The 19884-nt window shown below is 38.6% G+C and overlaps 1 protein-coding gene across 3 annotated transcripts; it reads right to left on the bottom strand.

Annotated features, from left to right (window-relative positions):
- Positions 1 to 3033: 3033 nt before the first annotated feature.
- Positions 3034 to 14619, bottom strand: UPP1 (uridine phosphorylase 1). Of its 3 annotated transcripts, none has more exons than XM_015618392.3 (8): positions 14510 to 14619; positions 11932 to 11997; positions 8982 to 9099; positions 8361 to 8519; positions 7233 to 7347; positions 6570 to 6779; positions 4978 to 5124; positions 3034 to 3555 (listed from the first exon to the last, which is right to left on the bottom strand). In XM_015618392.3, the coding sequence occupies exons 2-8, from the start codon at positions 11982 to 11984 to the stop codon at positions 3416 to 3418; spliced, it is 942 nt and encodes a 313-aa protein (XP_015473878.1). In that variant the 5' UTR covers positions 11985 to 11997; positions 14510 to 14619; the 3' UTR covers positions 3034 to 3415. The 3 variants fall into 3 exon arrangements, with proteins under 3 accessions (XP_015473878.1, XP_015473880.1, XP_015473879.1); XM_015618394.3 differs by lacking the exon at positions 14510 to 14619 and adding an exon at positions 14249 to 14315; XM_015618393.3 differs by lacking the exon at positions 11932 to 11997 and having other exon boundaries at positions 14510 to 14617.
- Positions 14620 to 19884: the final 5265 nt, after the last annotated feature.

Here is a 19884-nt window from a genome sequence, read left to right as displayed (position 1 = left end):
CTAAGATCCCAACTTGAAAAAAAAACAGTTCTGTTGACAATGCACTGAAAAACTTTTAAAAAGCATTTTTAATTAACTGAAATTATCGAATTATTTTACTTGGTTTTTAAAGGACAGATAAAAACATATGTTGTCTAGCCACTTCTGGACATAGGTTATTCCAAAGTGTTCCTTTTCAGGATTTCTCACATCTTTCATTAAAGAAAATCCTTCTCTGAAATATATCAAGATGCCAAAAATAAAAATCCACTCCTTCAAGTCACTATCTGAGTTACTGCTCTTTTTCAGTCTCTCACAAATGTAAAACCATTGCATTACAGCTTGTCTTCATTATGATCTCAACCATTTCTTAAACAAAATGGTAGGTATAGGCCAGAACACCATGCATCACAGAACGAACCATTGTTAGAACCATTCTTTTCTCCCTTCCAGTGTCCACTCTATTAAAATCTTCTGCCTTCTTCTTTGCTTCTCTTCTGATCCCTGGATTAAATGGATTGTATAGTATTTTGCTAGGTACAGGGTGGCACAGAGAAACAACTGTGGTTCAAGCAGGCCCCTGATTTTAAATAGGTTTCTGGTGTTTGCGGGATTTGTAAATGTACTAGGAGACACTGCATTATGTAATATTGAACATATATGTAATATCACGTATAGTTTTTTTTAAATATAACCACTCTGAATCATGATTCATGTTCTACAGAAAAAATAAGAATGACTAATATTGAACAATTGACTTGCATATAAAACCTGCAAAACCTGTAAATATTTCATAAAACCTACAGGAAGGTAACTTCTCGACTGGATGCACACAAGTGACTCATTTCTTTATGTCCTGTCCAGTTGCAGTCGTTAGGGAAAATACAATTGTTCATATCAAGCTAACATTCTCACAAGTTTCCTCTGAAGTTTGGAAAGGTATTTTACTGCATGTCAGATGTGTCTGTAGAGTGACCTCTTGCATTAGGAACACAGCACCAGAGGATGGGGGATAGCAGAAACAGAAGGATACTTGGTATCCTTTGATTTCTAATTTTAAGTTTTCATATACTCCTTTTACTCCATCTGTTGGGAAGCACAGAAGTAAATCTTTTAGCAGAAAGAAATGTAAAAGCAGTGTCGTAAGGAACAGTGGGAAGGAGGAAGGACATACAGGCAAAAGGCAAATGACTCATCTTTCAGAGGCTTATGCCAGGGTCTTGGCTATTGATTTAATACAATAACCATGAATGCATGACCCTTAGCTCCAGCTCAGCCAGGTCACAAGACCATTTATATTTTAACACCTAGTACATAAGAGTTCTCATATTAGTTCTCAGAAAATAAGTGCCTATATTACTTGACTGTAAATACAAAAACTTTTTTGTTTCATTTGACAAGACACACTGTTAAAATAATTCAAGAATTTTTTTTTCTAACAAGTTTCCAGATTCATTCTGTCTTTGCTGTAAAAAGACAAATCACATCGTTTTAGATTCATACCTCCAGGACAACTGTAGAAATATGCTTCTCCAGAGCTTCACAGAGTCACATTAGGTGTTTGTTTTCTAGGTAAAGCATTTTTTCTTCTCTTTAGGTACTTCTTACTAAGTATTTCTTGTACAACAACAAACTGTCTCCTCCAAACTCATACTGGTCAATTTGGTATAAGACTTACTTTACCACTGAGTGCAGCACCCACTGAAGTGATCTCATTTTTATCTCCCTGTTACTGTTTTGAGAACAGGACCTTGAAGACAAAAGATGTGCTTTGTTGCATGTTTCCCGAAGTACCTCACAGACTTCACACAATGCCTAGGCAAGCACCAGGTATAGTTAAACACAGATTTTTTTTCTCCTTCAGACAAAATTTGAAGCCATTCCCACCTCCCTCTTTCCCTTAAGCTTAGGGGGAAAAAAAAATTCTCTGAAAACTTACCTTCACATAAATAAGAAAATGTGGGCTTAAAATTAAGAGAAGACTAGATCATAACTTTCTAAAAGTTGCTAATATGTTTTCGAGCTGAAAAAAATCATGAAATCCTCATTGGCAGTTTTCTGTTCATGAGTTACCCTTCCTACTTTAATGTTTTCATCATATTACTTCCAGTCTCTGTCACTTGGTGACTGTGCCTGCTACAAACATCACTCTCTTATAGTTCTAACACTTGTGCTTGTTAACAGCATTGCAGACTAGAATCCTCACAAAGAAAATCTCATTTTGCTGGGTCAGCCACAACTGTTCTTAAAGCTTATTCAGATTATTTGACCTGTGACTCCTGCTAGGACTGGACCCTCCCTCACTGCAGTAGAGGGAGAAAAGAAAAGAAAGAAAAAAAAAAAAAAAGAAAAAGAGATAAGCACATTTTCTTTAACTGACCACGTATTTACATTTGAACCACAGCAGCAAAGCACCAAGGAGTATGATTTAAAAAAAACCCAAACACTTAGGCCAATGTTAGTAGAAAAAACTGCAGTTGCAGAAAGGGTTTTGATGGCATGTACTGCTAAGAGGTATACTCCAGTTCCTCAGAAGAACTGAGGACCATTTGCAACAGTGAGTGTTACATCCTGAGAATGGAGATGAATACCCCTTAAAAAAAAAAAAAAAGAAACAAAGTAAAACCGAGGGGAAAAAAAGGGCTACCATAATATTGGCCTGTGAACATGCTGTGCATCTCCAGAATGACTTCAGTTACTCTTCATAAGTAGGAGTCTTGCTTCAACAAATGATTGCTAGTACTTGAATGCAAAATTACTCAATGAATAAATATTTTCTGGGTATTGATTCAATTCTTTAGGTAAAATATTGCTATTTGCTTTTTATTAGCAATATTATTGCTAATATTGGATCAGTATCTAGACAGTATAGATATTCAACAGCTCAGTGTCAAGTCCCTAATGCTTAGAAAATTCAGTCCCACACTTTGCAATTTCATGAAATTTTAATATATTAAAATAGTATTGTTTATTTCTCAAGGTCTGCAAAAAAATAAACTGAATTCACTTAATTTTTCTTTACAAGTGAATCAACAAAGACAATTTTAACTTACATAATTTTTTTATAACAATAAGAAAATTAAGTTAATTTGCTGGTATGCATGTACTTAGCAATAAAGGTTGATTTTCTCTCTACTTTTTTTTTTACAGGAGGGATAAATAAAGCTTTTCATTATCATAGGCTTGTCCTTCACATCAGATCCACTTTCCAATTCACAGAAAAGTGAGTTTTATATCCAGCAATACATAACTAAGCAAAACTTAACTGAAGTCCATTCAGTACATTCAGTTCCCAAAGAACAGTGACATAAATGATTAATTTCCACTGACACATGGAATGCTGTAAGTTATACTAAAGCAAAAGACCTGCAATGCACAGAAGTGATAACCATCTGTACAAAGGCCTTCTCCTTCTCTAAAACATGAGACAGATATTTCATACTTTCCCAAGACTTTTCTTAATGAAATATCCCACTAACTTCTGCGGCCTCTGCTGGTACTCCACAAGGACATCATGTGAGTTGTTGATTTGATCCCCTTCAAGCCGATTCAGAAGAGTGACACACACTACAGCAGCTAGAAGTTAAAAGACAACATTAGTTAGGAATGACACTCTTGCATTTTACATTCCAAAAGCATAAACATTTGAACAAACCACTAAAAGAACAGAAATACAAGAGAAAACAAGCCCCAAAAAAGAATGTGCAGTACCATGAGATGCTAGGAGACTAGCATGTTGTGGATGATACTAGGTAGAAACAGTTTAAGAGAACTGCTTGTTACACTAATACAGCCAGAGCTCTCAGGCAGCTGCACTTATTGTTGTATCACGATTCTTATGCTTTCCTGATAATTCACAAGTATCCAGGACATGACTGGTATGAAGTGACCTGACACACTGTTATAGCAGAACAAGTTACAGGCTCCACTGGAGTGCCTGTGCTGTAGGTGCCATCTGTCAGGAAGTAGCAGATAAACTGCCTCCACATGCAGGACAGGGAACACTGCAAGTACATGAGGACCCCAAGAATCATCTCAGGTTCATATGCTGCCTTTCAGTATTCAGAGCCCCAAAGCCAAAACCCCTCCTTTCACTCAAGCTCAGGTCTATCACTCAACCCTATAACTCTGCTCTGTCTGGAATTTCTGCCAGTGGCAATTTGCAGAGCACAAACAGTAAACACACATTACAGACCTACAAAGCAGAGACAGCAAAAGGCCTACTGAATTGCCATGGGATAGTACTGGTTGGGTTTTTAATCCCATTCAAGCCAATAAGAACTGAGTGTGTTTGATATAACCATTGGCCTTTTTGCTTGTATTTCATCATTTTGACCTCCTCGAGCTTAAAGGGGTTTGAGAAACATCAGTGTTTTAAATCAGCATATTCCTTGCTAAGGAAAGCCAAAGAAGACAGTTAATACGATAAGAAAGTCACTATTACATTATTTGTAATTGCCCTTTTTTACTTAGCATGCATAAAAAAAAATTAACTCATTTTATGATTTGGAATGGTTTATTCATGATGCTACTAAACATCCTCAAATGTTTAAGAATCACATTCTTAAGTCTACAGAAAATAATTATGTGTTCCATTTGATATGAAAGTATAGCAACTGAGTATAGTTACATATATATAGATGTGAGAATCACCTGACTGGTTAAACTAAGCAATTGCTTTCTGTAAACTTCAAAAGATACTGGAGAAAACAAATGATTGCCATAAGGTAATTAGGTACTTTAATGACTTACAGGTTTGCCATGGCCTGGAATAGCAAATGACAGAAGTAAACGGTGTAAAAACAGTGTGAGGAATTGTGATAAATTGTGACACAAATCAAAAAAATCATAGCAACAAAATTATAAGCAGAAATATCTTTTATATACATGCATATGTGCAGAAGGTATGTTAACCTATTCCTCTGCAGTTTTAGCCACAAATCCCCTGCAATACAGAAAATTTCCTATAGCCTGGATAAAGTGACTAAGTTAGATTACCTTTGACACCACTGAGATTACACATTGCAGCAAATACAGAAGACTCCATCTCAATGTTTCTGACACCAGACTCATAAGCATTCTTCAAATACTGCAGTTTTTCTTCTTCATCATATAAGCAGATTGCACCATCCAACCTGCCCTGTCCTAGAAAGTAATTTTGTAGAACATTTCAGAGTGAAGTCACAGAGCAAATTCATTTTTGAAAACTCAGTTATTACAGTTTCCTCCATGCAGTGTTCAGCTTTTACTACTAGTAGTACTTTTACTAGACTACTAGTTTTTATTTTTGTGCACAAGACAAATAGGACAAAGTGATTCCTAGCTATTGCTAGAGCGTATACATATTATTTGTATTCTTTATAATGTGATTCATGGTAATTTAATTAGTCTTCAAATTCATAAACAGAAAAATGTATGTTCTCGCATGTACAACAAGTATCAAAATTCCACAAGAAAGGATATATGGAAGGGCTGCATTTTTAAATATGTTTAATCACTGTCTAAAAAAACCACCAGGCTTAAAAATGCTTTCCTGTTTCTGCCTTAAAAGGATGAACATTTTATTACTTACAGACTTTCTGAGGTAAGAGATGTAGTCTCTTAAGCTAAGTAGCTAATATTGTAAATTTTGAGAAATTTTCTAGTCAAATTATTCAAGAATATTACCTACAGACAAGACAGCAGCAGGTCAAGTACATTAGAGTTGATTTATACTGTATTTTGCTCAATATATTCTTGGGTTTGGAAGATGTACTCCTAAATTAATGTCCTTGGTCCTGTTCTCAGCTTTTGCTGTATGAGTTGAAAACAGCCCTGACACTTGTTTTAGTGTTGCTTACACCTGTGGTTGGTGCCTGAGATACACGAACTGACAGTGTGTGCATCTGCCCAAACTGGAGCACTATAATAAAGATAATTTGTCACCTATTCAGCAACAGACAGACAGTGGGATCAGGTGCCACTTACAGTCTGTCCTCACAAGGTTTGAAAGGTGTTTCTGAATGAACATCTAGATTTAAGAGATCAGAAAAGCACCTGAAGCCTGTATGTTTATCCAAAATAGGCCTTGCAGGTTTGTGTCTCCTACATGGCAGCACTGACACAACTCAGCAAAATATTATATTTGGTTGCCTGATCACTGCTTTGCTCAAATTGAAACAAGTCCAAATCCTCTTTTCAGAGAATATTTATTTTAGGTACTTAACCAGAGCAAAGAAGACCAACCCTAAACAAGTTACAAATAATTCTCACTCCTCTAATCCCCTAGGATGCTTCAATAAAGCACATAAATTTTGTGACAAACGTATCTGACAGGTACCTGAGAAGTGTATAATAGACTATATATACTTCAGAGGATTTATTAAAGCTGGGGAGAAATCTCCACAAAATTAAAAGTTTGATACAGCAAACTGCTAAGTAAAGTGCTTGATTTTACATAGATGAAAAATAGATTAATTGAGATTTGTGAGACAAGCCAGAGAAGGGAATGAGTTCTGTTAGTGAACTGCAAGCTTAATGTTAATATAGTATTCAATATTTATCTATCGCTGCTTACCAATACTTTTCTGTTGGTCTATTACCAGCCTTACCTTCATAGAAATCCAAAGTGCACATGGTGTTTCCAATGACTGTATTGAACTGACCGATTTCTTTACTGCACTGCATCAGCTCCTTAGCCAGCTGTTCATCCAGGTTAGTGCTGCGAATTACTGTCTTTCCCAGAACAACCTGTTCCAACTGAGGTTTGAAGGTGGCATCTACAGACTGTCTAGTTATAACAACTGAGCCTGGCTCCAGACCTGCAGAAAAAGGAAATAGATATATCTTCATATTGCAGTTAACAAGTGGTTTCCAGATACACAAAACATACATCTTGACCCAACCCTGCTTCTTTTAAAGGTGGCAATTTTTGCCTCTGAATCCACCACGATAATTTTTTGTCCATGCCTAGCTACTTCGGTTTATTATTACAAATATTTTCTGAAATAATTATTTTTTTATTTTTTCACTTCTTTCTTATATTTTCCATACAGGACAGGAACATCCTTCTCACATTGTCAGATCTTTAAGTGCATTTTTTCTTTGCAAAAGCAGATGTTGCATTTGTTTTCAAAATTACAGAAAAAAAATGATGCATCGCCTGTGGAAAACTGTTCTGACCATTAATATCTTGCATGCAGAGCAATGCTTTATTCTCCTGCAAATATACTTTGGTTTGCAGAAAGAAAGAAAGAAATCAAGAAGGGAAATACCTATTCCACCAGAGGTGCCAATGCGAATTATGGTTATGTCAGAACACTTGGCATGATACAGCAGTTTGATCAGCTCGTGCAACATGATTGAAATAGAAGGAATGCCCATACCATGCTGAAAAGGAAACATAAATTAATATTCCACATTCACACAAACAGTACAAAATATATATGGAAGAAGCAGGTGGACATTATCTCCTGCCTGATACTGTTTTCCCAAAGGCCACCTAACTCACTCCCACAAAACCCCCAACCTCTGCGCCTACAGAAAGATACTGAAAGGGCCTACAAATAGACTCCCACTAGCTTTGGCAGACTGTGGATGAAGTACAGTAATTCTAAAAATCATAAATTACAAAACATTTACACTCTCAAAAGTATAAAGAGTGTCCTTTCCGAAGAGCTGACTAATGCACTTCATCATGGAGCATTTCCTAAAGACAAGAAAAACCCCGCTCTGATTTTTCACCAATCTGAAGTGCTAGTGAATAATTAAGCTAATTTTTTTTTCAAAACACAGACACCATGATTTAGTCCTGACATTCAACAAACATAAGTCCACATTAGCTTGTACAATATTATGATAATTACAGCTCACAAGAAAGCCTGGAAAATAATACTACAGATTTGCAATTGCAATTGAAGCACATAATTCTATTTACAAATTAAAGCTAAAAATTTCTTTAAAATGCATACATGGGTTGGCAGTGCCAGTCCCATGGAATGCTACTCTTAAGCACATTTGACAGTGCCATTACAGATACACAGCTCTGGGTGTGATACAGACATTTTTTCCAATACTCCACATGCACCAAGTGACGGTTTTCCACCAATTTTCAGGGTACAGGACAGGGATGAGGCAACAGTAACTGCTAAAAAAAATCTATAAAGCCATTCCTGCAACACCTCAATGGTACACTGAGGAAAAAGGATGCAAGAAGGAGCAAAGGTATTGGAGATTTTCCTTCTTACAAAAAAGGGCTAAAGAGGAATCCTTAATTAGCTGACTGCACTGTTTTAAGCAGCTTGATTTGGACTGAGAAGTATTTAGAAGAAACATGCATTCAAATGTTCTGCTCTGAACAGCATCAAAACCGTGTCCCGTGTCAGACGAGGGGCAGTACTTACACTGACAGACAAAATGGGCCCTACTTTGTACATTGCGTAGCGGTCAGTGCCTGCACAGATGTTGGGGTAGTCACACCCGGGGCTCCCAAGCCCCAGCTCCTCTGCTATGTAGGCGATAAAAGCTTTCATCCGGGAAGGACTTCCTCCAACACACACAAACTGGGGTGGACAGAGTTGAACAAAACAAAATCAACAGCATGATTCTGTATGTCAAAGAACATGCAAAGAACATGAGTATGCAAATGCCTTCAGTTAGTGCAGATTTATCCCCAGATATGAAGAATTATGGAAAAAAAATTCAACTGCCTATATGGCACTCAAATGCCTTCACCTTGTTTAAACTAATGAAAGACAAATATTGACATAAAGACGCAACAAACAGAAGTTGTATCTGAATAGAGCCTATAGCATTTGCCTTTTTACTGGATGAAAAGAGACAGTCAAAAACAACTCCAGCTTTGTTGGATACCAAAAGTAACAAGAACCCACAAAATTTTTCCCCTTTTGCATGTACTCCTCAATTGCTAGTAGGCTGACACATTTAGTCTTGTTCTGAAGACAGCTACACTTTCACCTTCTGCAGAAAAGCTCAGGTATGCTGAATAAAGCAAAGCATCTTACCTTTACATCCCCAAACAATGTCGGAAAATCATGGGTACCAGTCCCAAGAGCAAAATGGTACAGGATGTCTTCTTTCATTTTCTCCAGGTGAGGGTTGCAGAGATGAATATAATTCTCTCTGCCAAGACAGCAGCATTGTGAAACATATAGAATATATACAAACCCATACATTGAACAGATGACAATTCTTCAAAGTCAAGTAGTCAAAAGTTGGCAAATGCTACACAGACAAATGCCTGCACTACCTTATTTTGGCTCCTTGTGCATTGTGTTAAAGAAACACTAAATTTCATAACTGTTTTACATCCTATAAAATATCACATATGACACTTCAAATTCCATTCATTGCACAGGATGAAATTGCTGAAGAAAAGCCCAGATGTTCGGATGCATTTGCAACAGTGCAACCTTCATCTTAAACAGTATTAAAGCTGGGAACCAAATGGGTCTTTATGGTGAGTAGAACAATGGGAACAAGACCAGGGAAAATGCAATAGCGCACCATATTGCAGAGGCAATTTATAGCAAAACTGAAAAGAAAACTTGACCTCTGTTTTGACTGAAACTCCACCAGTCACCTGAGAAGAATGGGATAATTTGGGCTTTATGGACAAGTACAAACTAGATTTCTGGAAAATTGTCTTACTCTGTCATACAGAAAGGGGGAAAAAAAAGCCCTATGGCATGAAACTGATAAAAAGGGTACAGAGTATCTGGAAAAGGAAAGAGTGGAAATCTGAAGCAAGGAGAAAACCACAGAAGTGAAAAAAAAAATCAAGAAAAAGGGAAAAAGAGAGGAAGAGGTAAAAAGAATTGACTTCTTTCTATGGGCTTCTTGTAGAGAAATGATACATCGAAAAAGAAAAATTAATCTCTCTGAATAGACAGGAAATGACAGGACATGGAGGCAAACTTGAACTACTTGGCCTGTGGGATCACCTTCATGGAAAATTCAATAGTGGACTAACTAAACAAGCTGAATGATTTATAAAATGTCTGCCTTCTGTGCTTGATGTTTTAAGTTCAATTGGAACAGGTAGGAAAGACTAGACAATATGTACAAGCTTAAGCAGAACATCAGCCATTAGTTCAAAGTCACTTCTGAGAGATTGACTCAAGCATTAAATAGCTTCCAGACACAAGAAGATGACTTAATAGCTTAATGAAGGCTCAGTGGAGACACGGTATGGCTCAGCAAATTCAAACTGCTTTGTCAGACGAGACAAACTAAAGAGTTTACCTGGACTTCATTCAAAAAATCATTAGGACAACTCAGGAACAACTCTGAAGCCTAAACAGAGGTGTTTAGCACCATTTCAGATGAGCTAGGTCACTAGGTCATCTTGTCTGCCTTCTAATGCCTCTCCAGGAAGGCAGTGCTATCCCATAGTTCCTATGCCTTATCCTGTTCCTGTGCAGTATGAAGGAAGACTACAGTGGCCAAGATGCCCATTCTGAGGTCACTGAACTGTTCCTCAAAAAGCAAATAGTTACAACCCAGATATTCTGAGTACAGCAATTTCTTCTGTTCTTAATGGTCTCTCTCCAATATCATTAATTATCCAGTAACAGCTGCACAACCAAGGAAAGAGGTGTCATCCCAACTCACCCTATCTGTCTCTGCCCACCACACACAATGACCTTCAGCAACTGAAGGACCTGACCACCCAGCCAGCCAGTCCATTCACCCCTTCAGTAGGAATTCCCTTCCACCTCTCATGGGGCCCCATTTGCCTGTCTTCATACAAATCCTGTCTGAGGTGGAACCAAAGGCTTTGGCTGCCTTTGTTCTTCCTTCCAAGAGACCTGTTTGACTCTAGGAGAACTAAAGAGCAGATTTATGGCCTGTCATGAAGACACAGACAACCTAGGAATTCACCAGCTCATATTAGCAGAATTTCCAGGCTTCCTCCCCTGCATTATTCCTGTTCAGTTTTGTGGGACTCTCTACATTTATTTACTGGGTGACTCATTAATGCAGATCCAATATCTGGCTGTGCTGTTGTCCATTGGAATGGTTGTCATATACAAATAGGATAGGATATGATTTGAAATAATTTTACAATAGATCCTCAAGCAAGCAAAAAAATTTACTTCCTTCTTTATGAGAACACTGGCAATAAAAGCTTCTCTCCAGGAAATATATCAAGAAAAGGCAAAGCTCTCTATTAAAAATGCAAGGAAATTCATGTGGTATGTGCCAACACCACTGTCCTCATGCCTGACCAAAACACAGCCTCCTTTCTCATCAGTAGCTATATTCCACCCTTTTCATCTCACACCCCACCAACAGCAATCTCTGACCCACCACCTCAACACGGTGAGAAGCCGTTATCAACTTGCTCAGCTGCATATCTGATCGTAGACTTGGACCCCAGGGTAAAATGAGCAATAAAAACCAGCATATTGTTATGTGTACATAGGACCAATGCCATAGATTTACAGGAGAGGCAAAGTTTGCCTGATAAAAATCCTTGGCATGCAAAGCACAGGAGCAGAAAATTTATTTCCCTAAAGCTGTTGTAAAGCACCTACAACTTCTAAGGGTGTAAGTAAAATACAAATCCAATGACTAAACAGGCATGTAGCAGGTTTTAGTAAAATAAGCCTAAAGTAAGGATTAGAGAAGTGCACTGAAATAATTGTTTGAACTCTTGAAGCAGCAACCAAAGTCAACATTTCTGCAGTTCATCGGTTTAAAATAAAAAAATATATAAACATCACCCTCGTTTGAAAAAATTCACTGTTGAGAGAAGTTAAAATGGCTAGCCAGCAAAGTCCTCTGTATAGGTGTGGTAAAGCAATAAAGCATACAATTGTCAAAAGAGCTGCTACTGGATACTTGGCATTATTATCATAAACTTTTCCTTAAACTAAATGGGTGTGTAATGAGTTTGGGAAGGAAGTTTAAGTGTAAACTTGGACAAAATAATTAATTTCTGAATCTTACTTTGAAGCCTGTCCATCATCAGTTTTCTTCTCATTTGAGGAACCAGGAGCCATGTATGTTTTATACCTAGAATTATATTTAAAAGAAAAACATACATATATATATATATATATATATATAGTGCATCAGAATAGTCCCCTCTGTAAAGCTGGAAGCATTAACAGAGAGAGAAACCTTCTATATTGATGATAATTACCATTAATATTAATCCAAATAATCCAGCCACACTAGTTTTTATAACTGAAGAGCAAAATGAGCACCTACAATTTTTACAGCTGAACATCACGACTTTCAAAGCCCTAAAGCCTAAATTAATCCCTTGATATTGCAACCCCCACTTCACCACTACCTCTGTTCTGTGGTATGAACAGCTGCAGGTTCACCAGCAACAGAGAGGCAAATCTCATTGCTAACTAACTCACCCTATTTCTTCCATACCTCCCACACCAACAGTGACTGCTGAACCAGCTTTAGTCCCCTTCCACTTTTGGTTCCAGAAGGTCTCCAAAGCTCAGCTCCAGCTGTCAGATGCCTGAAACCTGAGTCCAGGAAGCATCTCATTCATAATATCCTCCTCATTAAACATCTCCTTCTAACCTTAAAAGCACTCCTTTCTCCAGCATAAAGCAAGGAATATAAAACTTAAACATGACTTCAAAAAGCCACAGCTCTCCAGTTTGTCATCTATCCTGAATACTTTTTTTTCTGATCCATTACCTTAAGCTATATGCAAAACCTTCTCCTTTCTGCATTCTTCTTTACATTTAAATAGGCAAATGTATCACTGAGGCTTTCACGCTGGCCCAAAGACAGAATTATAATTATAGAATGATTAATTTATTATTATTTTCAGAAGCAACTAAGGCTACATGCCAAAGTTGGTAATTTCTGGGAATGCCCTTATGGGAAGTATTGAATCACAAAGTTTTGCTCTACCATCCATTAAGAAAGGTCTGACAGTACAGCGATTATACCAGAGACAGGACTGTAATCCTTAAAAACCCCAGGATTACACCACAAGGAAACAAAAAGAAATAGGTCTTGCAACAGAATTACATCATATGTGAATTTCTAATGAAGTGCACAACCTAACAAAATAAACAAAGAGACTTGCCTGTTAAAAGCCACCGAATAATGGAAATGTATTAAAATTTATAAAGGGCAATTTGTTTTCTTCATTCAAAATATCAACCTTATCAAACTTCACATGTACTAGGTATACTAAACCATCAATGGTCATCTATGGTCAACGAGGTGAAATATAAAAGTTGCATTTATAATCAACTACACTTCACTATGGTAGTATGAAGTATAGTCAGCTACTACTGGGCATCACCATTATACCACATACGTTACAGGAAAAATACATAATTTTTTCCTACAGTGCCACAAGTCCCAATAATAGAGGAGTTAGAAGCTAGGAAGAAGAAACAGCAAAGTGATTTTTATGTAGCAAGAAGAAAAATTGATGCAAATAAACGAAGGATATTGATTCAGCTCTTGTTCACAACGCGATTTTTATATGTTCTAGGTTCTGACCCCCTAGGTAATCACAGATGATACACTTCAAAAAGCTGAGAACAAAGTTCTGCCAGTCCAAAGGTCTGGCATACCCACCCCCCCCAAGAGCACCCAGATGGAGATGTCTTGGCAGGAATTGAAGGAAGGAGCAAGCATAAAGCAGCTTTCCCATAGCAGACCCTGACAGCAATCAGGTAGTAGCTGACAAGCAACCAGTTAATGTAAAACCACAAAACTCTTGCACTGTCTAACCAAATGGAAATTTTTACAGACTTGTCAAAAGTTTCTGAAGTCTTCCTCAGCCAAAGATAAAACTGATGTTCAACAATAATGTACTCCAAAGAGGACTCAGATAAAGAAAGGGCCCAGCCTATTTTAAGGTGTGTGCACATCCTAGAATGGTTTGGGTTGGAAGGAACCCTAAAGGATCACCTAGCTCCAACTCTTCTGCCATGCGCAGGAACACCTTTCACTAGACCAGGTTGCCCAGAGCTCTATCTAGTCTGTCCTTTAACACCGGATAGAGGAGCTTCCACAATTTCTCTGGGCAACGTGTTTCAGTGTCTCAGCATCCTAATAGTGAACAATTTCTTCCTAATATCTCATCTAAGCATCTAAATCCTCAGACTGATTCTTTAAACACACGCAGAATCCACTATAATTGCCACCTCTCATTTCCTCCCACAATCTGTCATTCTTGAAGGAAGCCCACAGTCAGTGGTTTCTGCAGGGAAAAGCTCGTCTGGTGTTCATCTACCACCAGGAAAAGCTGACGTCACTGCAAAGTTGATTTTACCCTGCTGGTCCCCTCGCTGCTGGCGGAGCGCTTCCCCGGCTCCACCAACAGAGCAAGCGGTCCCGTCCGCCCGTACGCCGCGCCACCGCCGAAACGAGCGCTCGACCGGACCGACGCCTGCGCAGGCCGCCTCCCCTTCCCTACCCACTCTCCGCCGCCCGCGGTCCGGCGGTCGGGGGTGGGAGACACGGCGGACACCCCACCATCCACCCAGGAGCGGACCGCGGGCAGCAGGGGTGGCCGGCGGGACGCAGTTCTCACCGGGTGCAGTGGGATCCGACGCCGGGAAACAAGGAAAGCCGCTCGCTGTTCCCAGTCGGGCTACGGGACGCCCGGCCGAGGCACCTCCCGCCAACGGCGGCACCGCCCCGCCCCGGGCCCGATTAACTCCCTGCGCGCCAGGAAAGCTGCGGGAAGCGCCGTGTTCCGGGGCTAGCACAGTGTGCCGCTGTGGCAGTGATGCCGGGGCCGGTGGAGATACAGTCGGCGTGCAGGGAGAGCGGGGCTCCGGGTCTCGGCGGGAGAGCTGCTGCCAAGGGCACGGGCGTTACGGAGGACCTTATAATGGAGATTAGAGATCAACATGACATAAAAAAAAAAAAAAGCCAGGAGACCTTCTGCTCCCTTTAACAAACCTTTACTAGAGAGAACTAGGCCTAGAGGTGGGCCTATTCTAGATGGGGTGCGAGCCACCATCGCTGCTCCCCGGGGTCGACGTCGACAACCACACAGGCTCGTCGTCATCCATTGTCGGCAGGACGGGACCCTTTATCCTCGCCGGGATGGCTCAGACATTCTGTCTTAGGCTCAAAAGTCCAAGGGTGTCTTCCCTCTCGAGTCCCGCCCAGGTCATGGAGACCAGCTTGTCAGACCGAGATTGGTGCACCCAGTTTCCCCAGGTCCCCACTGCCTCCACAGTGTGGTCCTCCAGATGTTCCTCGAGAGTGGCTCATCGTCCAGGGTTGTCTTCACTCCCAGGTGGTAATATGATTTTAATATGCACCCGTGTGCAAGTCTTTATGGGAAATGCAGAAATTCGTCCTGGGTAGCAGTGGCTAAATTACCTGACGGGTTGAAAGGGAATAAGGGGTGGGGGTACAAATGCAAGGATAAAACAAGTACAAATTTCTTACCAGTGAACCCTTTTGGGGCTTACAACACCAAACCCCTTATCCAGGGACCTAAACTGGGATTGGAACAAGAACATGTAAGTTGAACATTGGGGTTTTTATTTATGACAAATAGAGACGAGGATGGCAGAGTCAGGTCAGTGCCTGTGTCTGCCCTTGTGTGAGTCAGTGCACACACTCTGTATTTCCACTCTCATGTACAGCAAACACGGTGTGAGAGAAGAGCAGACACGGTTTTGGCTACTGGAAGCGTAAATTTAACATTGTTCATACAGTAACTGAAAACACCAAATCCACAATCCTGCAATGCAATTTTTAAAGTTTTCGTACCAGAACCACACTGTCATTTGTCACGATACTTGGGAATACTTGGGAGCCAGAGTAACTAAAATCTTCTTGGTAGAGAACTTTCTGTGCCTTAGGACAGTAAACACATCAGGCACAAGACATTGCTGAGATGCATTGATTACAAAATCACGTATTTGGCATTTAGAGCAAAATTTATTCATATCCTGTCTCACACTGAAGGACTTTGTACGGGAATATAAGAGAGAGGACTCCCTTGCACAGGTGCATTTCTAGGCATAAACAACATGCAAGAGGACTTACTCAACAAACTCAGAAAAATGTCACCTGTTCAGCGTGTTTAGATTTCCAATGGGTGAAACAGAAGGACAGGTTCCTAATCCATCTTCCATTTTCCTGTTCTTTAAATATATTTTGTCAAAACTATAGGAGTGGAGAAACACCTTAGAAGAGTGTTTAATTCTGTGGAAGAAAGTTTTCCTTTAAACAGGAATATTACCTACCCCTTCATCTTAGGATCCAGTGAAAAGTCTGCTTTAGCTTTCAGGTCATTTTCTATTCATTTATATATTAAGAGAAAAATCAATGTAAATTATAATAGTTACCTTGTCTGAAATGTTCAACAAATTATGCATTTCTATGATCTAATAATTAGTAGTAACCTTTTCTCTCAGTTATTAGAAAACTTTAAATCTCCTTTTAGCTTCCTGGTTTTGTAGTGTAGTTTTTGGGTTTTCATTTCATTTTGTATTTTAATGGGAAGGATACTAACATTGCTTAGAAGGGTGAAAAATACACAGCTACATACTGGGGTAATAGCAACAGTATGCAACTGGTGTCTGTTTTCAGATTTTTATATTACATGGATGAAAATCTCAGCTATGGAAAATAAATCTGTCTGTCATAATCAAATGTATTCTCCCTTGTGCTCATCATAAACCATTTTTACAGTCAATTGGTCAAATAATTCTGTGCAGCTATTTTGCCCACTTCATTTTGATTCTTCAGTTATTCTGGATGTTTTATATAATGACAACTGTTAATAGAAGGGCAAAATGTGCTAAGACTGAACTATATTTCTATCTTTAGCTTTTTCTCCCACGCTATAGCATAACATATAACTACAATATGAAAAACTATCTGCAGAGAAGATCAAGAGCAGAATATAAAGCTATTTATTTACAGAAAGATATTTGGCTTCATCCTACATCTTTTACAACTCAGCCTGCATAATCAGCACAGATAACAGTATTTAAGAAATAGATACACCAAAATCAATGGACTTTTAGATTCTTCAGAAGTGTAACAGTTGCGACTAGCATGTAGCTATCAAATAAATTTGGCTATATCAGATCCCCAAACTCAACCAGCCTAGAAGTAAAACAAGTCCCCAGATGGTGCAGGTATTGGTTAGGTTCAAACCCAAGCAGGGACCTCAGCCAATCCTGTTCAATTGAGAAAGCAGACACAGCCAAACAGCAAAATCGCAACCAATCAGTTGTCTAGACATGGGAGTTTTGAACACACTATATAGGAAGGTTCTGGACAATAAAACATGCTCTTTGTTCAGGACCCTTGGGAGTTCATGTTGTTTCTGTCTCCAACCAACGAACCCTAATGTCTGGTGACCCTGACATGATAAATAAATTCTCATCTTCCTTTTTTTTTTTAATTTTCACTGACTAACTCAATTTCAAAACTCTTAACAAAAGGAAAAGGCTCATTATTTACACTACTGCCATTAAGCGATGTTTTAAAACATACTAGTGATAATACAATAACTATGTAAGAGTAAATTAATTTCTTCCAACCTCAAGAAACAACTTCATAAGTGTCTTTTAATAAAAAAATTATTCACTTTTTCATCTCTATTCTCTTATTACAATTATCTATATCTATTTATGGTTATATACATACAAATCTATACTTTTTTAAAAATAATTGTAATATAATAATTATAGTTTATTTATAGTAATTGTAATATATTTTATATTACAATTATCTATATTTATAGACACACAAAACCTAGCTGATTTTGTGCTCTGTTCTTTATATGGTGACTTTACAAAGAGATTCTGCAGTAGAACTGAATGATGTTATTAACATTGTATCAACCTATCAAATAATTAGCTAAGATCACAACCAAGCAAAAAGGTCTTCACGAAAGAAATCCAAAAGCTCCAAATATATACCTTGAACCATCTATGAGACCCTTAGAACACAAAGATATGTAATTTTGAATTATATACCAAAATGTAACCTGCAAAACCTGAGACAAAGTGGTATTTCCTTTGATAGTTTTAAATTGGTTTGTTTGCAACAAAAAGATAAATGGTACTTTGTTGTTGCTAGAGATGAGTAGATCACATGGACACAGGTCGAGGTGTGGTAAAAGGAAGAGAGAGTTTATTTTTCCTCCCAGGATTTATAGGCTTCTGACCACGGCCAGGGATTGGATGGTCAGGATAACACTTTCCCACTCCACTGGCCATGAGAGATGTCCATCGTAAGACGTGTAACAGAAAGAATGTACACATATCTATGTTTACAGTTACTGTCCTGGGAAAGTCTTAGAAAACTATGTCAGCAAGCTCAGAAGTTGAGTTTTCAGGGCAACAGTACTTTCAAAATAATTGTATATATATTTGTATAGTTATAGTTATTTACAACTTCTTTATAATATCATTAATGATCTAGCTAAGAGAAAGACTTATTTTAAAGATATGATAGGGAAACCCTCCCTGTCTCAGCTCTGGCCAAGCTGTGGCTTTGACTGGTGGGAAAGATGTACCATCAGGTCTTCCCAGTCTAGGTCTTAGTTCTGGCCAAACTATGGCCTTGACTGGCAAGGAAAGACACTGGACCCTGAGTGATAGTAAAGCACATAAGCAGTTTTAAGTTTCACTTTATTGATTTTATTCAAAGGTCCATGTTTTGTTCCTGTTGTGGTTGTTGAAATAAAGAAGGGGGAGGAGGTGTTGGGTGGGCCCCCTCAAAAGTCTTGGGCACTCTCATGTTCTCATGTTTTTCCCATATTTTTCAATCAGTTCACAACATAACCTGGCAAGTTGACAGCTTGTCAGAAGCAGATGATTATTAATGGTAAGACAATTTACCCATCACCCTACTTAAACCCCAAAACTCAAATATTTAGGAGACGTCAGTGACAGAAAGACGTGTGTTTTTAATTGAAATGGTTTTGAGTTGAATTGTTTATTGTTCATGGTGTTAAGTTGTAACTTTGTAACTTCTAAGCAGTTAACTTGTGACAAGCTAGCCGGAAGGTTGGTGGTTTAGCCTCACAGCTCCTAGACCTGAATGCTGCAACTACAGTGATACATGGGGCACACCACAGGCTGGGGGAGCTAGGTTTGTCACCTTAAGTAGAAAGCTGCATTCAAATTAAAATCATACTGTCTTTGTAATCCTATCTGCCAGGCACCTGCAGAAGAGAACAAAGAACACTTACACATTTTTAAATATAACCGAAAGGGTTATTTGTCACAGTTGCAGCTAGCCTGTAGCTGCCAAATAAAATTGGCTATATCGGATCCCCAAACTCAACCAGCCTAGAAGTAAAACAAGTCTCCAGATGGTGCAGGTTAGTTTCGAACTTAAGCAGGGACCTCAGCCAATCATGTTCAATTGAGAAAGCAGACATAGCCAAACAGCTGGGTGATGCTAAAATCTCTACCAATCAGATGTCTAAACCTGGGAGTTTTGAACGCACTATATAAGAAAGTTCCAAACAATAAAACACACTGTTTGTTGAGGACCCTCAGAAGTTCATATTGTTTCTGTCTCCAACCAACGACACCTAATGTAATACAGAAGCACATGGGTCAATTGAATTTTTCTTTGTATTGCTACACAAAGAAAGTTAATGTATACATACCCTTGATCTCTGAAAGCATGTTTATGTTTTAGTCTAGTCCAAAAAGACAGAAGTGGTTTGAATTACATACTAGATGTATATTACTCTTCATTACAGTGAAATGGCTGTATATGAAAGGAAAATCACTCTCCGGTTGCTAAAACGACAAGTTATTGTTAAATCCTTACCTGGAATTCTCTTATAGAAACATTCATGTGCTCAGTATATTTGGATGCAATTCATAAAATGCAACTGCACTTTTGTTTTATCTTTGGGCTTGCAAATCAATCAGTATTAAAAAAAAAATCTCATTACTTAAAGGCATT

The sequence above is a fragment of the Parus major genome, chromosome 2, assembly GCF_001522545.3.
Source record: "Parus major isolate Abel chromosome 2, Parus_major1.1, whole genome shotgun sequence".
In the NCBI taxonomy this organism is placed as follows: Eukaryota; Metazoa; Chordata; class Aves; order Passeriformes; family Paridae; genus Parus; species Parus major.
Note: the sequence above shows the minus strand (reverse complement) of the source record. Positions and strands in the feature narration are given on the sequence as shown.

Coding starts and splice junctions, on each gene's coding strand:
- UPP1 (XM_015618392.3), bottom strand. CDS start 11,984: ATGGCTCCTGGTTCCTCAAATGAGAAGAAAACTGATGATGGACAGGCT. Junction 8,520..8,981: donor CATTGTTTGGGGATGTAAAG/GTAAGATGCTTT, acceptor TGTCCACCCCAG/TTTGTGTGTGTTGGAGGAAG. Junction 7,348..8,360: donor GGCCCATTTTGTCTGTCAGT/GTAAGTACTGCC, acceptor TTTCCTTTTCAG/CATGGTATGGGCATTCCTTC.